A 21,800-nucleotide genomic window follows, 5' to 3' on the forward strand; every position below is an offset into this window, starting at 1 on the left:
GCTCGCTCAGCTCTGGAGCTGCACCCCTGGCCAAGCTGGAGGAGGGCAGGGAATTCCTGTCTCCAAGCAGGACACATTCACACGGCAGCTCTACCATTCCAAGGACAATGCTGTGTCTCCGGCAGGAATTAACACCTGGCACGGGAGGATGCTCCCAACAGCCTTGCCCCAGGGCCCAGCCCCTTCCAGGCAGGGTTGAGGAAGCATGGGAACACGGCACGATGATGCCACACGAAGAGGATCCGAGGCGGCCTTTGGCCATCACACACCTGCCTCAGCCCTCGGCTCACTCAGTCCAAGGCCACCCAGGACCAAGTTGCCTCCTCCCCTTCAGAGGCAGGTTGGAGCCCTACGGTGAAGCCTGGCTGCTGTCCTCATCCGAGGTCGCTGCACCTGCACTGTCCCCCTCAGCCTCTGCAGCACGGCCGGCAGCCTCCAGCTTCCTTCTCCTCTTCAGATGGTGCAGGTGGGATTTGGAGCGTGTGTGAGCTGGAGGGAGATGCAAACGGAGCCTTTGATTCTGTGGAACAGCCAACCCCATGTCCAGCGTAGGGAGCCGTCCCTTCCCATCCTCCCACACAGTTCATTCCTGCAGAGAAGTGACTTCCCAAGCCCTGCCCTGGCCATGAAGGGGGACAACCCTCCCAAGCCTCCTCCTGATCACAGGGAGGATGGGAGAGGGACAAACCCTGGTTCTGCATACACAGAAGTCTCCAGATTGTCAGGACTCACTGAACTCTCCCAGCAAACCTCCTCCCAGCCAAGACAACACCGGGAGGCTGGGAGAAAGGGAAGTGTTATCAAAGAGGCAGCACACTGAAGGATGCAGGAAGGTTGTGCAACTCTCCACCACCCCATGGAGCTCTGCCAGGATCATTTATAGGCCTAGATGCCTGCACCACAGCACTGGGATCTCCTGTAAATCTGCAGAGCAGCTCAGGATGGAGCCCGGAGCATAATTAGGCTTTTGCATAACTCCAGGGCAAGGCCCCCAGCCATGAGAGCACTTAGCAGGAGGCAGGGGGAACAGAGGCACAATCCCTGGGATGCAGCTTGTCCTGACACAGCACGGCAGCAGGAGCTGCACTTGGTTGAAATCACAGAGTTAAGGGCAGTAAAATCTCCTGTATCAGTGGTGTTATCTAAGTAGAAGGCGCTTTGTCTAATCAGAGCCATGAAGCATCTTAGCAGGGTGGTTTTGCTATTTCCAAGAGATCAGAGCAGCAATTAAAGCAGCAAACTTTCCAAGCAGGGCCTTTATGAAATGAGGGGATGTGCTAACTGAATCATGGCCCTGAGGGGTTTTCCAGACATCCTTTCCTGCCAAGGGATGAAGTTACATGCAAAGCTGCTGCTTTATCACAATTGCTGTAGGGTCACCTCAGCCTGAAATCAAGTCTCACCTCTTACAAGCAACACCAAAGCTCTCAGTGGCTGGAGCAGGCGCTGCCTGGGAACGAGCCATCCACACAAAATCCACACAAATAGAACTTTTCCATCCCCCAGACCCAGTGGGGTACTGGGAAACAGCTCCCAGGACTATGTGTAACTTGCCTACAGAAACCAGAGCAGATTGCACATCAGCTCAGCCCCCACTGCTGGTTTCACTTCCATTTTGCACTCACAAGTAACACCCAGTTTGGGACTGTTTTTCTCCCACCATCCTGGGGTGTGAGCCAAATTCAGCTGGATGCAGGGAACCACAGCTGGTCTTGGCTGGGGAAGGCACTGTCATCATCTAGCAGAATTTGGGATGTTCCTGGAGGATGTGCAGTTGCAGATGCAGTGTTTTGGGGGGGGGGTTGTGGAGTTCCCACCCAGTCACAAAACCTGCTGGACCCTGATAGCTTTCAGAGTCCTCTAGTTCTGGAGGAGGCAGAGCTCCTCCAAAGCACCAGAGCTGAGACTGGCTAAAATAACAATGGCACTTCCAAACTGATCTCATTACAATGAGCTTCCTATTCTGAGCCTCCTTCCATCTTTGCTTTCAGCAGTTCCCTGGATCAATAGGAATAAGTGACTTGTTCAAATCCAATGACCAACGACCTGCAGAACTTATCTGTGCATTGTGCCTGCACTCTGTGTTTGGGCAACACATGGAGATTTACCAGGTCTGCTCCTTGCAGCCAGTTTCTCTGCTACTTTTTGTTCCTGGTTCTCAGCATGAGCCTCCCAGCGCAGATAAATTCAGAGTTAATCTGATTCCAGCTGAGCTCTTTTAAAGGCAGTCTATTGAAAATAGAAAATCCTTTTCTATTACCATTGCAGCTAGCAATACTCTAAAAAACACAAATAGGAGATACTGGAGCAAACCTGAGCTATTAAAAACCATTCCAAGTTTTTTTACACATTTTAGAAGAAACAAACCTGTTCTCTGCTTCATGACAAAGCACCTGAAGTGCTGAAAAGGGCCAGCAGCCCTCACTAAACAAACAGCTCTAGGGCTCGATGGTACCTATAGATCCCCACGCCTGGCAGGGCAGTGACTGGGTGCAGGGAAGGGGGGAAGCCTGACAGATGGCTGCTGTGGCACAGCTCCTGCACCCCCCTGGGCTTGCAAATGGCTCCTTTCATCCCGGGCTGTAAACAAGCCCTGGAAGCCCGAGATGATGTGCTGAGATGATGTGCTGAGATGATGTGCTGAGATGATGTGCTGAGATGATGTGCTGAGATGATGTGCTGAGATGATGTGCTGAGATGATGTGCTGAGATGATGTGCTGAGGGTCATCCGGCCAGGCAGCCAGGCAAGGAAAGCTGCTCTGCTTCAGAGAGCTGCTTCGCTGCACCTCTCTGTGTGACTGCCCCCTCCCATGTCCTGTTCCCCCCCAGCTGAGCCCTACCTGCCCACTCCCTGTCCCCAATGATGAGTCTGTCGCAGAGCTCACACACGCGCTGACTCCGCTTGTTCTCATTTACATCGGGCTCCATCTTCACGGGCTCTGCCAGGGGCTCCTGGCCCTGTAGGTGAAATAATGCCTCCAGTTGGGGGCTGCTGTGAAACCTGCCTGGCTGTGTTCACTCTGGGATGTGAACCTGCCACACGCAGACAGCAATGCTAGCGGGACAGACGCTGCAGTTGCACCATGCAAGACAAGTGCAGCACGGGCCATCAGGAGAAATCTTCAGCTTAGACAACAGTCCTCTGCCACTGTGAGGGGAGCCCAAGGCTGGACACAGGCAGACAGCAGAGAGACTAAGTGCCAAGTTAACGGGCCTGGAGACTGCAAAGAAGTTGGCTTCTTGGTCATGGCTCCTGTGTTAACTCCAGTTACCCAGTACCTGGATGAAGCTCTCCACAATCTCCAGAGCAGGTTTCAGCACATTCTCTTCCCACCGCACGAGATCAGACACCTCCAAGGCATACACTGGGGGTACATTGGGCCCAGGACCTACAGAGGCAGAGGCAGACAACTCAGCACACCAGAACACCCCCAGCATCATGTCACAGTGCCCATGGGGCTACACTATGAGCAGAGTGTCCTGCTTTTTCCTATATAGTTCTTTAGCATTCAGAAGCAAACAGCACCAGCCTTTCCAGAGCCCAAATTACCAAAGACCTCAGCCTGGGGGGGATACCACCCTTGCAAAGAGCATGAGCACCTACGAACACAGGCAAGCATCTCCATGGTTGTCTGTTTGGGACAGCATTGTGGAATCTGAGCACACCAACAGCCCAGCCCAGCAACAAACACTTCATCACTGCCATGGTACATGGGAGGCCACAGGAGATCAAAAAGCTAGATGTGGACACAAAGCCATCACACAAAGCTTAGATGTGGACACAAAGCCATCACACAAAGCTTACAAGGAGATGCAGGCACAGAGTCTGGATGAGGAATCTGTGGGTGCAGCTCCTCACTCAGAGCTGTAATGGCTTGTGTGGCTGCTCTGGCCACACAGTGCTCCCAGCAGCAGACCACAGTGGGAGATGCTTTGTTAATGCCTCAGACAAGGCCCAAGTTTCAAAGCCACCCCTCTGGCCTCCCCCAGCCCGGTGTGAGGGCACGGGGCACAGGCAGCAGCAATCAGAGCACCCGCTCAGACAAAGCCATCCCAGGCTGCTGCGTGCCAGGCTCCAGCAGCTGCTGCTCCTTGGTGTTGTAACCACAACCAACCTCCTCACAAAGCTGGGCTGCAGCACACCTGCCACCAGAAAGGTGAGCCACAGCCACCGAGCACATGGCTGCGGGACAGCTCTTGCACCTCGTTCAAAGCCTCTTTTGAGCCCAGTTTCTCCCTGCCTGGGCTTTTTCTCTTTATTTTATTGTTGTTTTGCCCCTACCGAGCACCTTTCAACAAGTGCCCGGCTCCCAGCTGCTGCTGCTGGCCCTGCTCCAAGGCTGGGGCTGGGATGGGGAAGTCCTGCTGGCTCCTGGCCACTGCAGCCAGCACAGCCCATGCTCAGAGCAGCCAACAGGCTCATGCTCCTGATCCGGAGGGCAGCATCAACTGGGCACCATGTGCGACACCATGAGGAGAGGGACCATGCTGGGCACCCCCTGCCCAAGCCCCGAAGCAGTGGAGCCTCTCCTGAGCTAGGAGCAGGGGATGGGCTGAGGAAAGATGAGAGATGAAGAACAGGGGTGGTGAGGTAGGGTAGGAACAGAGGACTCACGTTTCAGGAAGCGGTTTCGGACCCATTTGTTCTGCCTCCGGGCGTACCTCTTGGTCACCTGCTTCAGGGCCTGGATCCCTTTGAAACAGAGGGATTAAAACAAAGGTGAGTGTAAGGCTGCAAGATGAGCTCAGAGCCCAAAACCTCTGCCCTGAAGCTTTTAGCAGGTAGAACAATCTGTTCAAGGGCCGCCCTGCTCTCACAATACCCAAGTATCAATCTGCACAAATGGAGCTCAGGACTCCTCATCCTCCCCACAGGTGTCCCACAGGATGGCTGACCACTGTACAACCTGGCAATACTCAGTACCAGACTTATCTATCCCTCTGTAATGGTCTCCTGAGCAGACATAACAAGCCCCTTCTGTTTTCAAGCCTTTTATCATTGCTGTGGTTTCCTCAGACTCCCATCTCCACTTTGCACTGAACCCTCCCCAACACAGATCAACTCTGCCTGGAACCTCTGCTGTGCTGAGGAGCAGAGCAGCTCTGTCATAGAATAATTAGGGTTGGAAAGGACCTTAGGATCATCCAGTTCCAACCCCCCCTGCCATGGGCAGGGACACCTCACACTAAACCAGGTCACCCAAGGCTCTGTCCAACCTGGCCTTGAACACTGCCAGGGATGGAGCATTCACAGCTTCCCTGGGCAACCCATTCCAGTGCCTCAGCACCCTTAAAGAACTTCCTTAGATCCAATCAAAACTTCCCCTGTTTGTTTTAACCCGTTACCCCTTGTCCTGTCACTACAGTCCCTAATGAAGAGTCCCTCCCCAGCATCCCTACAGCTCCCTTCAGACACTGGAAGCTGCTCTGAGGTCTCCATGCAGCCTTCTCCAGGCTGAACAGCCCCAGTTTTCTCAGCCTGTCTTCATATAGGAGGTGCTCCAGCCCCTGAGCACCCTCGTGGCCTCCTCTGGACTTGTTCCAACAGTTCCATGTCCTTTTTATGCTGACACCAGAACTGCACACAATGCTCCAAGTGAGGCCTCATGAGCAGAGGAGCAGGATCACCCCCTTCAACCTGTCCTCTAACACCAGTCCCGAACTCCAGAATGGAACATGCCATCAAAGTGCACCACTGTTGACTCATGCTGTGATCTGCTAGATCCCCAGGCTCCTTCCCACCATAATGCTGCTGAACCAGATGCTGAGTTCCACTTCATTCCCTTTCTAGCTCAGCTCCCCACAGCATTCACACCCCAGCTGGGATCTCATCACCCAGGTCACCGGTGGACCAGCTCCAGATCCCGTGCCCAGTACAAGCTGCATGTAGGCCAGGGGGAAGGAAGGGAGGAATTGCTCTGGCTGTGCTCAGCAATGCTCCAAGCACTGAAAAAGGAGCCCCTGTCCCCCTGAGCTGGCAAATATGGAAAATGCAGAGAGAAAGGTGCAGCTCAACCCCAACAAGACTTGCGCTAAGGTCTGAGCTTGGCTCAGCCCATCAGGCAGTGTCTCCTGAAGCTGCATGGGGCTGAGGGATGTAGGGCATGCAGGGTGCTCCTCCCACCTTTTTGCAGCAGCAGGGCACTGGTCTCTGGTGAGCAGCTCCCTTCACTGATGAGGTACTCATGGAACTCCTTGAAGCCAATGGACTGGAAGATGCCGTGCTGGTAATCCTGCCTGGAGAAGACAAGAGGCAGAGGTCAAAGCCATCTCCTGTAGAACAGTGGGAGACCTGAACCCTCCTGTGAATAGCTGGGGTCTCTGCATCCCACCCTGCAGGAACCTCCCCAGGTGACACAAGCCCATGGGCTCAGGGGACAAGCCAAACCAGGCACACAAGACAGACCAGTGCCTTCAGGGCCAGCCCATGTCAGCTTCCCTGTGTGAATGCTTAGGCAGCACCAAGTCATTTTTACTGAGGGAAAATGGCAGGTATGGTCCAGGCAAAATTAATTCCCAACACTAAGACCCACAGGGACTCTGCTGTTTGACCAAATCTGCTCTGAGGGTTCTGGCAGGAAGGGAAGGAGGCCAGGAAGTGCTTGAGGATCCGGCTGGTCCACACCTCTCCACGATGGTGCCCCTGCAGAGGCAGGAACCCAGAGCAGATGCTGCCAGGAGAGGGCTGGGAGCAGCAATGCACCAGAGGTGCTTCGGGCCGAGCTGTTTTGGTGCCTGCATGGCTCGGGGATGGGGGGGGGGGGGGATGAGCAGGAAGGGAGCTGGCTCCTCACCCACCGGTTCTCAGCCACCTTCTGTTGGTTGTAGCGGCGGTGGAAGTCGCGCAGCTCCTCCAGCAGCCCCGCAGCCAGCATGTCATCCACCCGCTTCTCCAGCCGCTGGTCCAGAGCTGGGAGGAGGAGAGCAGGGCATGCCCTCAGGAGGCCCACAGCTAGACCACGTGCCAGAACATGCCCCAGCGCTGCCACCCTCCCCATCCCGCTGAGGAAGGCAGAACCCAGCAGGCGAGGGCAACAAGTCCTTTGTCACACTCACGGATGCCAAAGGAATTGCTGCCTCGCTCAGGGAGGAGGCTGGGGCAGGAGCAGGGCGTCAGCCCTCATCTGCATCGCCTTACTCAGCCAGGAGCTCACTCTCACCTGCCTGGTCTGCATGGAGCCACAAGATGCAGGAATGTGGGTATTTCAGGGGCCCACCTAAGGGCCCCCCACCTTCCTCCTCCTGCTGCTGCTGCAAGATTTCACTATGGGGGATCCCCATCTCTTCAAACACTTGGAGGCTCCTGCAAGCAGAGACAGAGCTCAGAGGCTGGGTGAGGATGAGCTTTTCCATTTCCCAGGCAGCCCTGGGGACTCCAGCAAAGGGAACCGCAGACACTCACTGAGATCCATCCTTCTCATGTGGGGGGAGGGCTGGTTTCTGCCCCCTCCCGTGCCCAGCATCCTGAGCACACCCAGGTCCTGGGGGTACAAAGCAGTGCAGAGCACAGTGATGGCACCCAAGGAGCCTAGAGCACAGCCACCCACTCCTGCCTGGCAGCAGGACAAATCCTGCAGGGGACAGGGTTCTGGCTCCAGCCCTGCCCTTTCCAGCCAGGTAGGGCTGCAGGGAAGGGGCCAGCACTGCTAATGCTCAGCCCAGCCCAGGCAGGGAGGTGAAGGAAGCTGCTGGGGGTGCCCAACCCCCTGTCCCCCCTCCGCACCGTGCGAATGGGGTGGGTGGTGTTCTGCTCCCCCCAGGCCAGGGCTCAGCTGGGATGGGCCCGCCAAAGCAGCAAGCCTGGTCTTGCCGCCGTGCTGTTCCCACAGAGCTCAGCTATGTTACTCAGCCAGCACAGCAGCTTGCTCTTTAAATAGCTTCAGATAAACCCTGCTGCTGGGGCACCGCAGCGGGAGCAGCCCCAGTGCACAGGAGCCAGGAGCCATGCACCATCCTGCATCCCAAAGGCTGGCGTGCTGCATGGCCAAAGGTCTCAGATCCCAGAGAGCTCCTCAACACCAGTGCTCCAAGGTCCCCAGGCACCTTGCTAAGAGGCTGGGAGCACGCACCTGGGATGGGAGAGCCTGTCTTGCTGTGTTCCCTGGCACACGATTCCCTCGGGAAGGGGTGCAGGGCACCCCAAGCTCACCCCAAGCTCACCTGGCTACTTTACGCTTGTCGTGGGGGTGCAGCTTGGCTGCCATCTCGGGGTCCACCCTGCTCAGGCGGCGATAGAGCTCCCCACCATCCAGCTGCTCCAGCTCCACCTTCCTGTCCCTGACCGTCTCCGGAGCTGTGCTGGCCGTCTCCTGCAGGGCACAAGGCTCCTCTCAATGGGGACACTCATCCACATGCAAGGCCAGCGCAAGCCACAACATCCCCCAGACCCACAGGGTGAATGAGGGGCTTTTGATTCTCCTTGCCCCACTCTAGCAGGGGGAACACCATGCCCAGTTGCAGAAGGCTGCTCTGAACATGGGCTCACCCTTTCCCAGTGGGATACGCAGCCCCCCAGATGTACCTTAGTGTTGATGAGGACCTTCCAGAGCAGGGACTCGATGTAGTAGTTGGTTCCTCCCACAACAATCGGGATCTTGTCTCGGGCAAAGATGTCTTCAATGTGCTATCGTCAAGGAGCATAAGCACAGCTGCACAGCAGGGAGGAAGGGCTGTGGGAGCAGCAGCCTGCTGGCCCAAACCTCATTTGCCCAGCTCCATGGAGCTGGTTAAGGCTGTGGGACAGGGTTATAGGTGTCCCTCATCGGTCACTATCCTCTGCTGCCTGTGTCAGCTACCACCAAAACTCGGGGACACCCAGGGACTGCCAGGGAAGGCAACATCTGGCTCAGATCCTCCCCAGCCAGCCCTGAGGATGGGCTGCCCTGAGCATTACCTGGGTAAAAGCAGCTCCAAGTTCCCCTCACCAGCAGTATCCCCTGAAACCCAGAGTTATTTGCACTGTGGAGAGCCCAAGTCTGAGGCAAACCCTGATCCCTCTTGTGGCTGTGAAGGGGGGAAGTCCATATCTGCCCAGCCAGGCAGGCTGCAGAGTGAAGGGATATGAGAGGCACAGCTTTGTCTCTGAAATCTACCACTGTGTAGTTGGAGACAAGGGGATCCACAAAGCTGATCATGTGGTGCCTGCACAGACGCTGCTCCTGCAGGGAAACCTTGTTGGTGATGATGTCCAAGCCCTTGTACACCTGGGGAAGAGAAGAACCCATCATTCACCTCTATGCCCCATGAGAACCCCCCTGACCATTGCTCCTTTCCCCCACAGCTCGTGACTGCTCTCCTGGCCTGGTGGAACCCTGCAGTTAGGGATGGATCAAGGTCAGGGTAACCAGGCAAGCCCAGCTCCGAAGCACAGAGCTCCACAACGATGAGGATGGCTGCCTCCAAACTGCCACCTCCTCATCTACTGCTCTTGGAGCTAAAAGCTCAGGTCTGCCTCTCTCCAAACACCACCCTCCAGCACAGCACTGAGTCTCGTTTGAGGGCAAGGATCACTGCTTCCCGTAACGCACAAGTGTCTCTGGATGCAACGTGCGACTCCACGGAGCCTCCTGAACATGCAAATGGTCTCAGCTCATGCCTGAGAGACACCCGTGAGTGCAACCGGGAGCATCTCACTGCTTCGAGCTGAGTCTTCAATCCCAAGTTTGGGATATAGAACCTGGGAGAGCACTGCTGGGAGGTGCTCACCCTCAGCTAGCCAGCTAAGAGCAGAGCAGAGAGAAAAGCCACCCGAACCAACCCCTTGGGAGCATCCTTGGTGACGAGCCAAAGCAACCTGCGATCCCAGCAGCACACACCTGAGCCACAGCCCAAATCCACCCTCCAGGCTGCATAAAGCAGCCAAAGCCTAAGCCCACAGACCTTGCAAGTACCGGAGCTGCCTCAGCCTGGCATCCCATCCCCGCAGCTCGGCTGGGTCCTGGGGGAGATGAGAGCATGTTTCACTCAGAAGGGAGGAAGGCTCCTAACCCTGCTCCCCGTGGCATGCAAACACAACCCCCTTCAGCACAGGGTGCCCCTGTGCCCAGCACTGCTGGCCAATGGGTGCTGCAGAGAAGCAGGTATCACAGTGGGGACCTGTACCCCAAGGGTGCTGGCAGCAGGCACACGGTGACAGTGGGCACTTTCTGTCCAGCCTGGCTCCGCACTGTGTGCCACAGTGGCTCAGGCTCTGCTTTGTGCCGCTGCTCCTGCTTGGAACAGTCTCCCGGCTTGGAATAAAGCAGGCTGATGGGAGAAAGGGCTGGAAATGGCTGTGCCCTTCCTCCTCCACTCCCCAGAACCCACCCCAGCCAGAGGGCCAGACTTCCACAAACACATTTCCCCTTAATCCCCTCCGAGGAGCTGCCAAGGCAGCGCAGCCTCCACCCACTGCCTGCCCTCAGCAGACACCAGGCCAAGGTGACACGGAGGTGACCTGCGGGCACCGGGCGGCAGCAAGGCACGATCCCAGGTCAGTGGAGCAGGGAAGCCCGGAGCTGCCGGGGCGGCTGAACCGGCTGCGGCCCCGCGCACAGCTCCCATCCTGCCAGGAGCTCGGAACTTGCTGCTCGGTGGGCGAGGGCCAGCTCCTGCTCCAGTCCCTCGGTAGGGAAAGGCTGCCTGGGGGCAGGAAGCGAGAGGGGAGCGGGAGGGCAACCAAATGCTCTTCCTTTCGGCCCTGCAGAAACCCAGCTGGCTCCAGGGGATGGGGAGCAGACGGGAGGAGAGGCCCAAGAGGCAGCTCTGTGCCAACACGCCCCGTGGCTGGCTGCAGCCTATTGATCCCCTTCCATCGCCCAGCCCCGGGCTGAGCAGCACTATTCAAGGCAGGTCTCCAGCCGGCACCGAAAGCCTTTGAATGCAGGGAGCGTTGGCTCAGTGCCACCTCTCCCCAGGCAAGGGCCAGCCCAGCCCTGCAGCTCCTCCGACTCCCACTCGTCTGCCTGAGATCAGAGTTAATACCGAGGGCTGATGGTGACGGGGGGGGGGGCTCGGAAGCAGCCGGGAGCTCCCAGTGCTCTGCACAGGCACAAACAGGATTTACCCATTCAAGCTCCGATCCCCCAAGGTTCTCCTGGAGATTAAACACCGAGAGCCTCCCCGAATATCGAGCAACAAGGGGAGGAATGCGGTGTCAGTCTGTGGGCTGGGAGGAAACAAAGGCGGCCTTTTACACACAAGCAGCAAGGTTTCCACCAGCTGGCTGTCGCACCCAGACGTCCTCCTGACACTCATGGCTATTTGCAGCAAGCGGCTCAGATAAGCCTTTGTTGCTTTCTAAGGCGCCCAAAACAGATTAGCAGCGAGCAGCCTGGAGCAGCAGCCCTCCGACACACCGAGCACAAGCTGCGGGCTCAAGATGCTCGGCCTTGGCAGCATCCTCTCACCCTGCAGTGAAGGCCCCGCACGGGTCAGCCCTGCAGCTCCCAGCTCTTTGCTGGGAGGACAGGGCCATCTCCCCTTCTAAGTGATCCTCAGGAAACGGTGCCGTGAGGCTCCTCAGCCTGGGAAGGGCTCTCCCAAACCCTCACTCTGGCACCAGTTTCCTGCACAGCCCCAAACTCCGTCCCTTTGTCACCATCTGCACCAGAGGGGTAAAGGCACAGTACACCAGGCTGTGCAGCACAGTGACCCCAGACACAGCCAAGCCACCTACAGCTGGGAGAGTGTGAATATTCCACACAACCAAGGGAATCTCCCAGCTGGAGAGGGGCATGGAGGGCCCACACCAAGCTAGGATGCAAGGAGAGCTCAACTCACTCCCCACTCCGATCCCTGCCATCAGAAAGATGGCAACAAAGGCTCTTAAGATGTCCTGACTTGGACACAGTAAATGGCAAATGTACCCAGTGTGCTACAACAGCCTCCGGAGAAGGATGGCATCCAGAAGGGACAGTGAGATGGGGAACGGATGGGGCCCTCCAGCAAGCTGGGATCAGGAAGAACAAAGAAACAGGACTGGCTTCAGCCCATTTGGGTTTCCCAGGAACGACTTACTCCTAAAGGAAACCCTCTGGGATGACGAACAGCAACAGAAAGGACAAAAAAAAACAAGATTAAGAGGCCATCAGATTAAGCAGAGCTCCTGAGCTGCACGCAGGCAGCAGCTAAGTCTGTAACATGACCACAGCGACCCACAGCCATGACGAAACGCCCTGCAGAGAGAGGGGTGCCTGTGTGGGAACAGGTGGGTTTGGGGCTCCCGGCCCCTTCCCGAGCCTGGCTCCAGCTCCAGCAGCTGCCCAGGACACTGCCAGCATTCGTCAGAGCCCACCGGGACCGCAGCGATGAATGGACACGGGCACTGGCAGCTGCCAGTTGGGAATGAGCAACGGGAGCTTTAAAACCCATGGCAAGGCCAGCGGAGCCAGTGCTGCGTGGCAGAGGGATCTGCAGCGGGCAGTATCCCATGGGAACACAGCCAGCGAGCAAGCACAGAGCTGGCTGCGGCCGCCCGAGCAGGGCACAGGGGTTAGTGGGACACGGGCTGCTGGAGGCTGCGCCTTCAGGCGGCCTGAGGCCAGGCTCAGAGCACGTTGTGCTGCGGGATAAAGGCAACGGAGCTGCTCCCCTTCCACAGTCACGCTAGAATGGGATTAAAAGGAAAGGAGGACAAGAGCCACTCAAGACCAGATGCCATTGGGTGCCTGCAGCCAGCGTCCTCCCAGCCCCTTGCATTCCCATAGTGGGACCTGAAATAACCAGAGCACAAAATAGACGCCTCAAACCATCCACCAGCATGAACCGAGAATTTGCAGCGCACCAGTGGGCTTCAGCCACGTCTGCAGAGCTCGGGGGGCAGCGGGAGCCTCCTGTTTGCAGCGCTGCTCAAGTCAACAGGCACAATTCCCCATCCTAAAGCCTGCTGCGTGCTGGGCTGGCGGTCTGATTCGGAGGAAACTCCAGGAACAAACTCGCCAACAGAGTTTCAAGTTGACAAGCAGGTATTCTTTATTGTGTCTCCGAACTGCTATACAGGTCATCCTTATATGATCACCGAGCATATCACATCATTTTCCAAAAGGTTTCCGGCATGCATACAAAAATGTGGGGGTCTTTAAGGGTCGTTTACTTTTCCCAACAAGCTTAATTAACATTACAGACATCGCAATCATCCTGCCCTTCTACTTATCAGTGAGTTTATCTGTGCCCACCCACATCTGCTAGTCCCAGATACTTCCCATCCCCAGGTCCTGTCCTTCTGCTTTTCTCACACCTTTTGTACTGAGGTCCTGAGGGCCTGAAACTATGTCAACTACCTTCAAGCACCGCAGTTTTCCATTACAAAGCCATCAACATTACTTAGAACATTACATTTTGTATTTTTGTGCCTCCTTGTCCCAAGGTCACTGCGAGGGCCGAGAGCCTCAGGGTTACCAGCACACAACCAGGCACAAATGACTGAACAAAAGCTCTGGGTTTGTCTGCAGGAAGGTCGGCACCAGTAAAATCCCAGCAGCCAAGATCTGACCAGAGACGCTCCTGGTGCAGACACGACAGCAGAGTAACTCGTCTTGCAAGCAACAGCAGGCACCTAAAAGCCATCCCAGCCCAGAAGAGGACTGCAGAGCAAACCAGCTCACAGGCAGTCGCACCCTGTGCTCGAGGAGAGCAGGATGGACACGGAGGTCCTTCATTACAGAGCACATGGTGAGGACTCGAAGCACTGGCATGGCTGGGCCAGGCAGCTCCAGACAAAGCTTCTCCATCTACATGAATGCTCTGCCCCTGCAGGACTCAATTCAGCTCAGACCTCAAACACTCCTTGCTCAAGAGCTTAAGGAAAACATCCCGTAAAATTAAAGCTTCTAATTGCTCCAGATTGAGGAGAGGGAAGTTTAAAGTTTAGCTCTCTAGGACACAAATAGTGACCAGCATCAGCAGCCAGGTGCAGGAAAGCAGGAGGTGGCTGCAGGAGAGGAGAGCGCGAGCCCATCCCTGGGCAGCAGGAAGGGTGCTGTTGGCAGCAAACACTTTTAAACCAGCACAATAAATACACTGAGCACTGAAGGCTGGGGGAGCTCAGGTGCTACAGAACCAGAGCAGCCAAAGCAGTGATTACGAAGGAAACATTTTGCTAACCAATAATAACAAGCCGCCTGTGGTGGCTGAAATCTGCATCTGGTGATGAAGCTCCCGTGTCGGTGCAATCAGGACCAAAAAAGAGGCTCAGCTCCTCCTGAATCCAGCACAGACTCATAGAAAAGGACCTTGTGTCATCTGTATCTGCTATCTTCCACACTGCTAGGGATGGAGCATGGAAGGAGATGAAACCACAGGCTCTCAAGCAGCAAATACAGCTGTTAACATCCTTCCTTCCCCGTCTCTCTTTGGTGTCCCTTTGCCTCATCGCACCTCGCTGATGCTCCATCCATCCAGCAGCCCCTGGAAAGGCGCACGGCAGAGCCGGGACACGCGGCTCAGCGCAGGGACCAGCGGGACCGTGGGGCTCGCTCAGGGCTCCCACCACGTCCTGCGCGGCTGCCACAGCCCAGGCTCCTTGCCAGCACCCGCAGGACCGATCCTCAGCACCACTTACAACCGGTTACCCCCAGCCGCTGCCTCAAAGTGCTCCTCAACCCCCCCGCGGAGCCCTTGTGGGTCTAAATGAAAGTCTCTCGCTCGGGTTTCCTCCCGGAGGGAGCCTTCACCCGCAGCGCTGCTTCTGCCTCCCCGTTCAGCTGCTGTGGCACGGCTGCCACAGACACCGGGGGGGGCTCAGCCCGCACCCCGCGGGGCTCTGCGGGCCCCGAGCAGGCCCCGCTCCCCGCCGCGGCCTCCCTCAGGCCCAGCGCCGGCCCTCCCCTGCTCGCAGGCCGCAGGCCCCGCCGCGCTGTCTCCCGGCCCTACCTGCATGGAGTCGGCGCTGACGATCTCCCCGCCGAGGCGCAGCCCCAGCTGCAGCGCCAGCGCCGACTTCCCGGTGCCGGTAGCGCCGAGGATCACCACGAGCGGCCGCGGCGGCGGGGCCCGGCCGAGGCACAGCGCGGCCGCCGCCATGGCCTGGCCCGGCCCGGCGGCTGCCAGGGCGGGCGGGACGGGGGCGGGACGGGGCCGGGCCCTGTGCCCCGTGGCCCTCATTGCGGCGGGGCTCGGGGCTCGGGGCTCCGGTCACCGGCCCCATCCCCACCCCGGACCCGGACCCTCCTCGGGTCCCCGGGACCCCCAGGCCCCTTTATCGCCCCCCCCCCTCCCCGGGTCCCTCAATCCCGGCCATGCCCACGAGTGGGGTCCTGCGCCCTGGTCCCCGTTTATTTTGGGGTGGGGTGGGAAGGATGTTGTTGCCATAGCAACAGGGCAGGAGGGTGAGGAGCGGGGCTGTTGCCATAGCAACAAGATAGGGGCGCTTTGCCGTGGCAATCGCAGCCTCCTCTCAAGCTCGTCCTCCCCATCGCCACGGCAACACGGGGAGATGGGGAGCGGGCGGCTGTCTCCGTGGCGACAGAGAAGGAGGGAAAGCAGGGAGACGGTTGCTATGGAGACAGCGGGAGGAGGGTATCTCCCTGGCAACACACATCCTCTGCCATAGCAACAGGGAGCGGGGAGGCTGCGGGGGATTATCACCGCTTCGGGAAACTGCCCTACAAATTTGCCAGCCCAGGCGTGAAGGCGGCTCCGTGGCCGAGAAACCCGAGTACAGCGAGCGGGGGGAGAAGAAAAGGTGGTATGGAAGGGGGGGGTCACAAGGAGCAGGGGGTGAGCAGGGCAACAGCACTAGGAGATAACTGTTAAAGCTGGAAATGCTGCATCGGGATGGTCCCAGCCAACACTGGCACATCACAGCACTGAGGAGCCCTGTGTGCTTACTTGGTTCACTTACGGGTGCTGTCAGTCATGGCAATACGAGAGGAGACGTCTCCATTATTAACCAGGGAAGTCTCAGGTGTATATATAGGTATGTGGGCTTTCAGCAGGAGAAATCAGAGGTGTGGTGTACTTAAAAACCAGCCACATTTTCCCCTGGTGACTGTCCCTGCTCAGGCCATGGATCTGCACATCGTGCCTAAGAGAGAAAAAGTGTTTTAAGCATCCGGCATGCCTTCAGCATGAAGAGCAAAAGCACACCCTGCTAAAAACCTTACCGGGAGGCTCACCTTGAGCTCAGAGACACCGGTGTGCAAGTGTCAGCAATAAGCAACTGAGGGACTCGTGCAGCTCGGCTTTGTTCCCTACACACGGGCAAGGTGTCAGATTTAGGTCACCCTGCTCCGTGTTTAAGCTGTGGTTCCTGTGAGCATCTTTTAATGCAGCCCTAAAAGGCTTTGACATGGCATGATGCAACATGCAGCGAGTGTGAGACAGTGCTGGAGCTGAAGGGAATGGGAGCATAGGATTCCTGCAGGGTGGAATTGCTGCTTTCTAAGCCTGCTTCTCCCAGGTGGCTGCATCTCCTGCAGCAGCTCTTCTGCCTGCTCAGCAGTAACAGAATCCCGTGTCCCTCTCGCATTTAAAGCAAGACTTTCACTGCCAGCACGAAGGAAACCCAAACACATTGAGTTTGGGGCAGCAGGGAGAGCACACACGTGTATATAATTTCATCCACTTGGCAGATCTGGGGAGATGGTCTCCAATGCCCCTTGAAGTGAAGGGATTGCATTCCCCCCCTCCCTATAGGGTTACTGCCAACCCCAGCCCCACGGGGCAGTGATCACCCCACACTGGCTGCCCTGAGCCCCATTAGGGGGGTTTACTGTTACATGCAAGCCTTCTCAGAGCTCAGCATGGGCTCCCTGCCCCTCCTTGCCAATAAAGCCACTTAAAAGGAGGAAAAATAATCCAGGTGATTCATTTCCCTGGCCCCACTTCTCTTTCAACCGCTGGGAGAAAGTCAGGAGAAAGGACTTGGTCTTGCTACCAGCCAAGCCCCGGTGCAAACGGATTCATTTCTGTGTCAGGGACACCCCAAAACACAGGGTCCCACCCCAAGGAACATCATGGCCCAATGCACAGAGCCCCACAGCCGCCTGCATGGAAAAAAGCCAACCCAGGTTGTTGCAAACGTATTTATTTATGAAGTGTGAGGTAATGAAGAAAGTGCTAAATCCAACCACAGTGTTAACTCTAACAGTTCTCAGCAGGTCAGCAGGGACCCAAAGGTGCTGCCCTGTGGGGCCACCCCTGCCAACACCCCAGGAGGGGACAAGGGACTCTGCCACCCCATACCCCACCACAGGATGGCACAGGCAGGGGGAAGCCTCAAAGGCAGCACAGATGCCCCTTGCCCCCAGCCTGCCCCCTCCAGCCATGCTCATGTAAAGCCCAAAGCTTCGCAGAGGATGCTCAGTGGCTGCTGGTGGGGGAGCAGTTGCAAGGGTGGGAAAGGAGGACACAAGGATGGGAAAGGGGAAAAACCCCGTTATTGCAAATGGGTGGTTTGGAGGGGGAAGACCAGCCTCAGCAAGGACTCAGCTCAAGGGTCCAGCAGGAGCCAGCCCCTTCCTGATCTCCCTAAAGTGCAGCAGGACTGAGCTCTCCCTGCAGCAGGAACCCCCCTCCAAAACAAGAGGTTTTTATATATATATAAAAAAAGCAAACTCTTTACCAATACTTCTCAAAAAGTGGTACAAAAATACAGTATAAAAACACAGCCTCCAGTATAAGACTTGCAGTTACAGCAGCAGTTTCTAGAACATCAAATCCAAGACAAGCTACTGCATGATGTGGTAAGAAAGTGAGGTACGGTCCAGCCGAGGAAGGGGATTGCCCACAGGGTGCTGTTAACCCCGGTGAGAGACACCCTGCCATCACCATCTCCATCGGGGTGCGTCCAGAGGAGAGCCCTGGGCTAGGATGTCCATGCCTGCCTCTGCCTGCTTCCATGAGCCAAAGGTCACTTGGCATTTTCAGGGCGAGATGGATGCCCTAAGAACTCCCAGCAACTCTATCAGTGACAAACAGCAGAGAGGGGAGCAGGGGTTGCCGGGGAGGGGGAATGGAGCTGAGCCCATGAATCGAAGCAGTCACTTAAGAAAGCTTCACAGGGGGACAGGGGAAACCTTGCAGCACCCGGCGCCAAGGCAGGCAATGCCACAGAAGGGGACCTCTGGCTGCGGCCCCATTCCCACAGCCGGGAACAGCACCGCATCCACCCCACATACAGCAACCACCGCGTGCTCTAGACCCCTGGGGCCAACAGTTCAACAACTGAACCAAACGACAACATTAAGAAATGTGCAAATCGTGAGGGATCGGGGGTTTTGGGGAGCCGGGGGTGCAACCGGGCGCTAGTGCCCCTTGAGGTGAGCAATCCGTTTGAGCAGCTGGGTCTGCCGCAGCCGGAGCTGCCGCTTCTCGGCCACCATCCTCCTCTCCGCAGCCAGGAGCGACTGCAGGTACTCGGAGGACTTGCTCAGGATCACCACTTTGGGGGTCTTGGGGCAGCTGGCGAGCCCAGGCACCTGGTCCCGCAGCGCCAGGAAGCGCGAGCGCAGGTCATTGCGCCGCTTGCGCTCCAGGTAGTTGTGGTTTTTCCTCTTGGCCACGTCCTCGCTGTCGGAGCTGGGGCTGCTGCTGGCTTTGGGCAAGCTGGGCTCAGGCAGCGTGGTGGCAGGGGCCGGCTCTGCTTGGGGGGTGCTTGGGGGCTTGTCCTCGTCCTGCTGGGGTGGCTCTGGCAGGGGACGCGTGTCCGGAGGGGAGCGCGCGGCGTAGTTGTGCTGCTGCTGGTGGACGGAGATGTGGAAGCGTTTCATGCAGGGGTCCAAGGGGTCGGCGCGCAGCGTGATGGTGACCGGCTTCCTCAGGCCGAGCGATTGCCTCTTCTCCACGGTCACCACATCGATCTCTTCGCCTTCTATCCAAAACGGACACGGAAAAAGAAAGACCTCATCAGCTGGAGGCCCTGGGCACCCCCTCAACTCGCCAGACCTCCCCACAGCCCCTGCACAATCACCCCACTGCCGTCCCACAAAAGCTTGTTCATGCACCGCAGCCACTCTGCAGCCTCCAGAAGAGGTTGTGATTTAAGGGCTCTGCCAATATCATCCCAATGAAATCATTCCCTCCACATCCAAGTGCGTGGCCTCCCAAAATTGAATGGGGCTTTTCTTCTGCCTCACTTCAGCACCAGGAGCAGCATGTGTCCAGGATAAAGGATCATCAGGCAAGAAACACCCAAGCCTACCTACCCGGGGGGGGGGGATAGGAGCAGCAGGATGCTGGGGACCTGGGACAGCCTAACTCCAAAGTTGACCCTGGTCAGGTGCTCTCCTGGTCCATTGGAATTGTAAATGAGGGACTGGGGTGGGCAGAGCTGCCTTTTGTTCCCCTCAGCAGCAGCTTCTCACTCCAGTGACTCACTTTTCACAAGTGATAAGCCCCATTCAGCCCAGGCTTCCCGGGGACAGCCCCCCCGCAGGGCAAGGGGGCAGGGAGAGGCAATGGGATCCCTCCCACAGACTTGGTGAACCCCGAAGGCATCCCAAGCCCAGGAGGCAGCGGGTGGGGTGTGTGCATATCAGAGCTGTGAAGGGCAAGACCCAAACGAAGTATAATCGGACCCAAAGCACCCTGCCTGTTGTCATCGAGCTTGTCCCGGCTCCAGCAAGGCCCGAAGCTGGCCCCTGGGCGCAGCGTGGTCACCTGGCTCCAGGCACAACTTCAATCACTCTTGCTTTAGGGATGCACTTCCACCTTTTCCCTTGGGTTTTTGAGGGGGGAAATACAGCCACTTGCTAAAGGTGCCCCGAGATGCTCAACATCGCGGGCAGAGGACGGTCCCCAGCTCTCTGTGAGAGGACCAGTGGTGGCCACAGGAGATGGGCCCTGGGGCACCCTCCTGCTTGTGACCCCCAACCCACACCCCTGCTCGGGGGGGTTCTGCCCAGTAAACCCCGGACACTGGAGGCACTGGGGACACCCTTACTGGTCACCAGTGTCACAACGCGGCCGGTCTCAGCCACGTGGGCACACAACATCCCCCCCCAAGCCGCTCATTAATAACAGTCAGGCCGCGAAGCCCCGCCCACCCGAGCCGCCCATTGGCTGTCTGACGGGGCCGGCCGGCTGCCGCGCGATCCCATTGGCCCTCTCCCCTGCCCGTCAGCGAGGCCGCTCTCATTGTTTGCAATCTGTTGCTTTTTGTTCGGCGCCCACGTGGCGCCACCGGACCCGGACCGGGACCCGGGACCCCCCCCACGGGGCCGGTCCCCCCGGTTGGGTTTAAGCCTCTTAACGCCCGCCACCCGCTTACCGACCGCGGGACCCTAATGGCATTAAGCGCCCGTTTCGCACCGTGACTCAACCGGCGCGGCACCGGGGGATTTATTAACGGGGTCAAGGTACCGCGGGGCCGCAGGCTTCAGTGGGAGCGGGGGAAACACGCACTGACCCCGGGCGAGTAAGGTTTGGAGGGGGGGGACCCAAGCGTGTGTTTATAAATGGGGTGATGAGGGGTCCGAGGAGCGGGTGGCACCGCACTGCCCTGGGGTCACAGGCAGCTCCTCAGCCCGACCCCCCGTGTAAACGCTGTCCCACCCCACACCGGACACGCTGCAGGGGATGCGCGATGTCCCCGCCCGCCCCGCGGAGCCCCCCGGGGGGGGGGGGGGGAATTTTGCTTTTTGTCCCCGGGGAAAGGAAAACCGCAGCGGTTACGAGCTCCCAAAGCCTCCAGACTTCCCACGGTGACCGGGTGTCCCCTCACCAACCTCCCCGCGAGGGTTCCGAAGGGACGGGACGAGCGAGGGGGGCACCCCCGAGCCCCACGCACCCCGTTGGGGAAGAGGGGAACGGGAGCAGCCGAGCCCGCTTTGTTCGTGGGGCCGGGACCGGGGCCCTCAACAAAGGCGCTGCCCGGCCGGAGACACGCGTGTCCGACCCGCGGGAGCATCACGGCCAGAAGCCCGGGGGAACCCACCCCGCGACCCCTTCCTTACCGGAATCGCTTTGACCCTCGGATCCCGAGGACGCCGGGATCTTGCTCTCGGCCAGCGGGCAAAGGAAGACGGCGGCGGGATCCACGCACTCGCTGACCGAGCTGCTGAACCCCAAATCCTGCGCGAAGGAGGGCTTGTGCGGGGTGGCCCTCTGCGTGCCCGTGGAAAGTTTCTCTGTCATCGCCTTCTCCAGCCGCTCCCGGGCTGAAAACCCGCTCCACATGCAGTCCTTGAGGATGAAAGCGCTCAGGTTCCCGAAGATCTCGCTCGTCCCTATGAGATACTCCGGCTCTTCCCCGGGCCGGTAGTACCGGGAGAGCCCGCTCGAGCGCTCCTCCGCCCCGGAGCTGCAGCCTTTCTCCCCGGGGACACCCAAGGGAGACATGGGGGGAGTGGGGACCAGCTCGAACTTCTTCCAGATGTCCTCGCTGGGCGCCGTGGAGCGGTGGAAATCCTCCTGGGCGTCGTGGTCGTAGAAGTAGTGTTGGTAGGAGTCAAACTCCATCTCTGCATGGGGATGGGGGAACAGCAAGAAAAGGGGGCACTCCCCCAGCTCGACCTGCAGCCCCGCTCAGCAAAAGGGCACCCCCAGCCCCATGGATGAGGGGGAGACCCCCACCCCAGTGCACCCACTCCACCGTTCGCCAGCCCCCGACCCGGGACGGCGGGGGCATTGTCTCCCCCCCGCTCTTATAGCCTGTGTAGGGCACCGGCCCCGCCTGCCCGCCAATCGCCTGGATGATATTTGCATAGAGGGCGGGATCCTGCCCTTTTCCCGCCTTCTTGGGGGGGGGGGGGGTGCGGTGTGAGTGATGTCTCAGTTCCCCCCTAACTAACGGTGATGCTAACGGGGACGGTAATGAGGCTGTTAACCAGTGGCCAACCCCTATGCCGGGCTGGGAGACCCCGGCTGCCCCTGAGCATCC

At 58.2% G+C, this 21,800-nt stretch overlaps 2 protein-coding genes across 2 annotated transcripts; both read right to left on the bottom strand.

The window, feature by feature from the left end:
* Positions 1 to 286: 286 nt before the first annotated feature.
* On the bottom strand, positions 287 to 15,044 carry TRIT1 (tRNA isopentenyltransferase 1). Its single transcript, XM_061480148.1, has 11 exons — positions 14,852 to 15,044; positions 9,064 to 9,204; positions 8,523 to 8,621; positions 8,162 to 8,310; positions 7,162 to 7,304; positions 6,800 to 6,911; positions 6,126 to 6,238; positions 4,617 to 4,694; positions 3,281 to 3,390; positions 2,842 to 2,959; positions 287 to 489 (listed from the first exon to the last, which is right to left on the bottom strand). Exons 1-11 carry the CDS (start codon positions 14,999 to 15,001, stop codon positions 350 to 352), a joined length of 1,353 nt encoding a protein of 450 aa, XP_061336132.1. The 5' UTR covers positions 15,002 to 15,044; the 3' UTR covers positions 287 to 349.
* Positions 15,045 to 16,990: 1,946 nt separating this feature from the next.
* On the bottom strand, positions 16,991 to 21,741 carry MYCL (MYCL proto-oncogene, bHLH transcription factor). The gene is made up of 2 exons (XM_061480292.1): positions 20,875 to 21,741; positions 16,991 to 18,791 (listed from the first exon to the last, which is right to left on the bottom strand). The coding sequence occupies exons 1-2, from the start codon at positions 21,377 to 21,379 to the stop codon at positions 18,226 to 18,228; spliced, it is 1,071 nt and encodes a 356-aa protein (XP_061336276.1). The 5' UTR covers positions 21,380 to 21,741; the 3' UTR covers positions 16,991 to 18,225.
* Between the last annotated feature and the right edge of the window lie 59 nt (positions 21,742 to 21,800).

Source organism: Pezoporus flaviventris, unplaced genomic scaffold, assembly GCF_033815535.1.
Source record: "Pezoporus flaviventris isolate CSIRO_AGI_PZ_B2104156 unplaced genomic scaffold, CSIRO_AGI_Pfla_v1 ptg000176l, whole genome shotgun sequence".
Taxonomy (NCBI): domain Eukaryota; kingdom Metazoa; phylum Chordata; class Aves; order Psittaciformes; family Psittacidae; genus Pezoporus; species Pezoporus flaviventris.

What these genes read in the sequence shown, in the direction of transcription:
- TRIT1 (XM_061480148.1), bottom strand. Translation starts at nt 15,001, where the DNA reads ATGGCGGCGGCCGCGCTGTGCCTCGGCCGGGCCCCGCCGCCGCGGCCG. An exon ending in AGGTCCTCATCAACACTAAG is followed by an intron (nt 8,311 to 8,522) that starts GTACATCTGGGG and finishes TGTGCCCTGCAG; the next exon opens with GAGACGGCCAGCACAGCTCC. An exon ending in CAGAAGGTGGCTGAGAACCG is followed by an intron (nt 6,239 to 6,799) that starts GTGGGTGAGGAG and finishes TGTCTTCTCCAG; the next exon opens with GCAGGATTACCAGCACGGCA.
- MYCL (XM_061480292.1), bottom strand. Translation starts at nt 21,379, where the DNA reads ATGGAGTTTGACTCCTACCAACACTACTTCTACGACCACGACGCCCAG. An exon ending in CGAGGGTCAAAGCGATTCCG is followed by an intron (nt 18,792 to 20,874) that starts GTAAGGAAGGGG and finishes CGTTTTGGATAG; the next exon opens with AAGGCGAAGAGATCGATGTG.